Below are 5,000 nucleotides of genomic sequence, written 5' to 3'. Positions count from 1 at the left end.
ACTGCGAGTAATTTTTCATCCCTATTCTCTCCCTCCCTCTCTCTCTCTCTCTCTCTTTCTTTCTTTCTTTCTCTTTCTTTCATAGTACCACGCCTTCCTCTTCCTCTATTACACGCACCGTTTCCAAGGAAGTTAACACGATCGTGAAGATGCTTTCGTGGAACGAAGCTGCTTATCCGGAGGCTACCGACGTATATTCGTGTTCGAACAACCATACAACGGCCTTGCTATGCACGGTCTACCATGCGCACAGAGATGTTGTCGTTAAAAGCATTAACCTCTTTTACCGTGTTCTTTTTCTCTTTTCTTTTTTTTCTATCTTTCTCTCTTTCTCTCTCCTTCGTTTTTCATACGCTTGATGGACCACCCTGAAGAGCCATTTTCTCTATGGAAAATGAATTTCTTTACTGTGACGTTATATCGAATATTCTTTTTTTCATCTCCATTCATTCTCGATTAATGATCATTTTGTTTCTCCTATCTTTTTTTTTTTCGTCGTTACAAAGAAATACAAAAAATTTTAGTTCAATATATATAATAAAAATATATATATATATAATGAATTTTTCTTATTAATTATTAATAATCTTCGACAATATGGTAATATCGAAATTAAATAATGATGAATATTCCCGTAGGCAAGAGAAACGAATAAGTAATTTACCTTATAATCGTAAATTCAGCTATTAAAGTCACGATCTATAATAAAATATTTTCTCTTCTCTTGTGCATATATTTCTTGTGTAGAATGAAAATTATTAGAGAAGTTCGAGAAGATGATAAAAGCTTTTCCCGCGAGAAATGTTATAGGAAGTAGTAGCAAGTAAGAGCAAGTAGTGTGTACATCAAGCTGTACAGAGAATTCATAAAGTAAAATAAGAGAAAGAGAGACAGAGACACAGAGACAGCCAAAGAGAGAAAGAAAGATAGAGAGAGAGAGAGAGAGAAAGATGATGTAGAAGAAGAAGAGAGATATAGAAGGAGATGAAGTGGTACGAGCAAACTACGCGGGTTCTTGTCTTTGTATCTTCGTGGTTAATGCAAGTCGAAGTGTTCCGAGTCAAAGCGCAAACAGAACCCGACAAAGCCGTCTCTGTTCCAACTCTTCTTCTGCATACCTTCTCTCTCTCCTCGCCAACCCCTTCTCACCCTGTCTTTTCTCATTCTATCTCTCTCTCTCTCTCTTTCTCTCCTTCTCTCTATCTGTTTCTTTCTTTCTTCCTCCCTCCCTCTCTCTCTCTCTCTCTCACTCTCTCTCTCACTCTCTCTTTCTTTCTCTTTAGCACTACAAATCGGTAGAGACTAAGAACGCAAACATACCGACATTGAACGCGTTTACTTCCACTCGAATCACTCGCGAGAGCTTTGAACTCGTCCGTTGGCGTCGGTGATTGCTCCTGATCTTATGATTAACAGGATGACCGGTTGTCTCATTAACGAACCGTAAGGATCGGAAGAACACAAAAAATAAAGAAGAAAAAAAGAAGGAAAGAAAGAGAGAGAAAAAGAGAGAAGAAAAAATACAACCCTTCCTATCTTTTAAGCGTTAAAATCCTTTGGAGTTTATGGCGGTTCGGTCTTTCTCGCGATACGATCGCGTTTCTCCAACGAATTAATCTTCTCAAGATCCTTACGATGATTCGATCGGATGACTTTGTTATAGCTCCGAGGATAGCCGTCGTCGTAAATTATAACGAAAGCGACGTTAAATCGTCCCGACCGGTTACAGTATATCGGTACATTGATCGACCTTTTTTATTAACTCGACGTGTTCTACCCCCTGCAGTTTCGTGTTTCAAACAGTTGCGAATTTTAATCATCGACAAGTTGAGATTCGTTAAGTTGGATCGAATTAAAGAAAAGAAGAAAGAATGAAAAAGAAAAGGGCGCAAGAAAAAGAATATCTCAAAAGTAAAACACTCGTATAAAGTTTGATCGAAAGAAAAAATCGTATACCATATGTAGAGTATGAATCGTTATTGGTATAACTGTGCTAAGCATAATTGATATTTAAAAAAAAAAAATACAATTTTTTTTAAGCAGACGTTACAAAGAATTGATACTTACGTTATTTTTATTCATCGTTCAATTTATTGTCTATTTTAATTCCTTGTTCTCAAGAAATAGAATCGTTTGATTTGTTTTTAACAGTAAGAAAAATAATTTATTGTTGAGCGCCATCATTGTATATATCTACTAGGATTTACAGCGACTGTTATTACACGATGTTTTATTTATGTATTCGTAAATGATTTCTCGTAAAAATAATTTAATGTTGCTCCAAGATTGTGCCGTTCACTACCCCTCACTCCTTCCATACTTTTCATTCCCAAGATAGGGAAATCTAAGCCAGTAGGTTTATTGCACTTTGATAGCTCATTAATCGAACGAAAGTTTAAGAAAAGAAAAAAGAAAGTAAAATAAATAAAAATGCAAATAAAAGTACCGATAAAAGAAAAAATAAAATAGACAGTTGGAGGCAAATGTCGGGTCAGTTCAAGCCATTTTAAAGCTTGTAATAATTTTACCCTCGGAAAGAGATGAAAGCAAAAAGTCGAAGTTCGAATGAAGAATAGAAGAAGAAGAAGGAGATGAAAATGGAGAAGGAGGGAGAGGAGGTGTCCTGCACGATCCGATCGAAGATTAGAGATCAATTAGTTGTCCGTGATCAACGGTGACTATTCATTCGCTGTGATGTCAAAGGTCTTTCATAGATACATATACATACATATATATATTTGTGTGTGTGTATGTGTAGTCGATTAGTTGAGAGGATTAGTAAGATATATGCAAAGACTTTTAACGTGAAATGATTTGCAACGAATTGTATGCACTTTTATGTGTTCGAAGACTTGCCTACATAAAGATCTCTTGCGTAATTTCGTCATTTTTCTCTTCCACAACAGGGTAATAACGATTTATTGCCATTTACGCTCGTGAAGAAACGAAAGGGATACGAAAGAACGATCGAAAAGAAAGAGAAAGAGGGAGAGAAAGAGAGAAAAAAGAGAAAAATAGAGAGAAAGAGAGAGAAAGATAATGCGGAATGCGTTTCGTATGTAACGTTACGGTTTACTGATCAACGAAAAGAGGACGGGATTTAAAAAGCATCTATGTACGTTCCAACATTATATATATATAGGTATACATATATATAGTAGTCGCACCTGAAACTCGCCTTCTTTCCGTTCTCGTTACTCTCTCTGGAGATCGTGACGTCGTAATTACAGGGGAAGTGTTCCGACAAAGCTTATGATTAAGATATATTAATGATACCATCGTTCTAAGATATTTCATTAGTAATGTACTGCTTGATACATTTATCAAAGATAAATGAAGACAATGGCTCCATTTTATGATATCATTATTATTTTCTACTACATATATATTCCTCGTATAATTCAATTCTATTTAAATGCGTATTTAAATATAATAAATTTCGAAGAAAAAAACAAGTCTGTAATATGATAATAGCAACAGCAACAACGATAATAATAATACAGGGCTCAATTTATCATTAAATAAAATTTTTATTAAACGGATCTCGTATCGCATACCATACGATTTTATTATACATCGTGATTTTCATTCGTTTATCCATTCGCTATGGATAATTTTGCGATCTTATAGGTATATCTTAAACGTCAAGTAGGTCAACAAAGAAAATTTGACTGACAGTTGTCTCGTGCTCGATTGTTCCCTGGGAAATCGGGATGGAGATGGACGGATAAATGGATGGATGGATGGATGGATGGATGGATGCCGTTGGATGTGGGTGAAACCATAGGGTATTCACTTCTCATGGTAGATCGAAGCTTTGCGTGACTATAATTGCAAACCGTGCACCCATGGGATGGATCGTAGATGCCGCCGCGGGCATTTGCTTGCTTGCTAGCTTGCTTGCTTGCTTGCTAGCTTGCTTGCTTACACATAACTTTCCGAACCGTGCCTTTTCCCAATGCCGCTATTGCCAATCGTACGGCTCCACTTAACTCCGTTGTTTTAACTGGTTGACTTTTGTATTCGCATCATCATGCGAAGAAATATTTTTTTTTTTTCTTTATATGATAAAGTTACATACAGTCGGATAGGTAATAACGTAGGACAAATTGCTCTTACGATTTCACTCGACTCGGTATCTTGCAACATACGCTCTCTGTCAAGATCTTGAAAACAAATTAGAGTTATTAAAAGATATAAAATTTATTTTAAAAAGATCAAAAGTTACACAAGCCATTTATTTCTTTAACGAGAAGTAACCTCGCAGTCCTCAGATTCTAACGGACCAGAAGAAAATATGGCTTTAAAATAAAAAAAAGAAATAAAAAGAAAGAAAAAAGTAGACTCGAGAATTTCTAAGAAGTCTGACTCTACTTCTTTCTTTTTTTGTCAACGTTTCCTTTCACTCTTTTTCTCTTTTCCTTTCTTTTTCTTTTCCTCTTTTTTTTTTATCCTTTAGTCGTCATATACCATTACGGTTCGTCGTATTAATCATCTTTATTTGAATTTTTCTTATTTCTTTTCTTTATCTATTTCAGAGTGACTTTGAACCTCAGTGTCACGTGTTCCGAACGAAGCAATTGCGCAAGCCTCGACCTTGTCATCTGTGCCATCAAGCGGTGATCAAGCAAGCGTCGTGCTGTAGAGGTGAGTCGATAAAGTCGAGAACTGCAAGAGTCTCGGTAAAAGAGAGACGATATCTCGTAGTCGGTAGTACTCGTTTTAATCGATCGTTGGTAAAAAAGATTAAAATAAGCGCGAAAATGGAACAAGTTCAAATTTCTTGATTTTTATTCTTACAAAATATAATTACTAATATTCTTGATCAATGATAAAAAGAAAAAGAAGAAAAGAGAACTTATATAATCTTCATAGAATCTATTCAAACATGTCAGTTTTAACAGAAATCTCTTTTTACTTTCAGTATGCAAATACATCTGTCACAAGACTTGCGAGGACAAGGTACGTAAATAGAAACTTATTTTATATTGAAATTAACA

The 5,000-nt window shown here is 35.5% G+C and overlaps 1 protein-coding gene across 6 annotated transcripts in view; it reads left to right on the top strand.

The window, feature by feature from the left end:
* LOC127069508 (tensin-3) overlaps positions 1-5,000 on the top strand; it is a 157,294-nt gene that overhangs the window by 50,385 nt on the left and 101,909 nt on the right. For all 6 annotated transcript variants that reach the window (XM_051006613.1, XM_051006618.1, XM_051006604.1 and 3 more), the window contains exons 2-3: positions 4,539-4,647; positions 4,925-4,962. In XM_051006613.1, coding sequence (XP_050862570.1) covers positions 4,539-4,647; positions 4,925-4,962 — 147 coding nt within the window. The remainder of the gene's footprint in view (positions 1-4,538; positions 4,648-4,924; positions 4,963-5,000) is intronic.

This window comes from Vespula vulgaris, chromosome 1 (assembly GCF_905475345.1).
Source record: "Vespula vulgaris chromosome 1, iyVesVulg1.1, whole genome shotgun sequence".
Taxonomy (NCBI): Eukaryota; Metazoa; Arthropoda; class Insecta; order Hymenoptera; family Vespidae; genus Vespula; species Vespula vulgaris.
The sequence above is the reverse complement of the archived record's forward strand: the minus strand, read 5'-3'. Positions and strand labels throughout refer to the sequence as shown.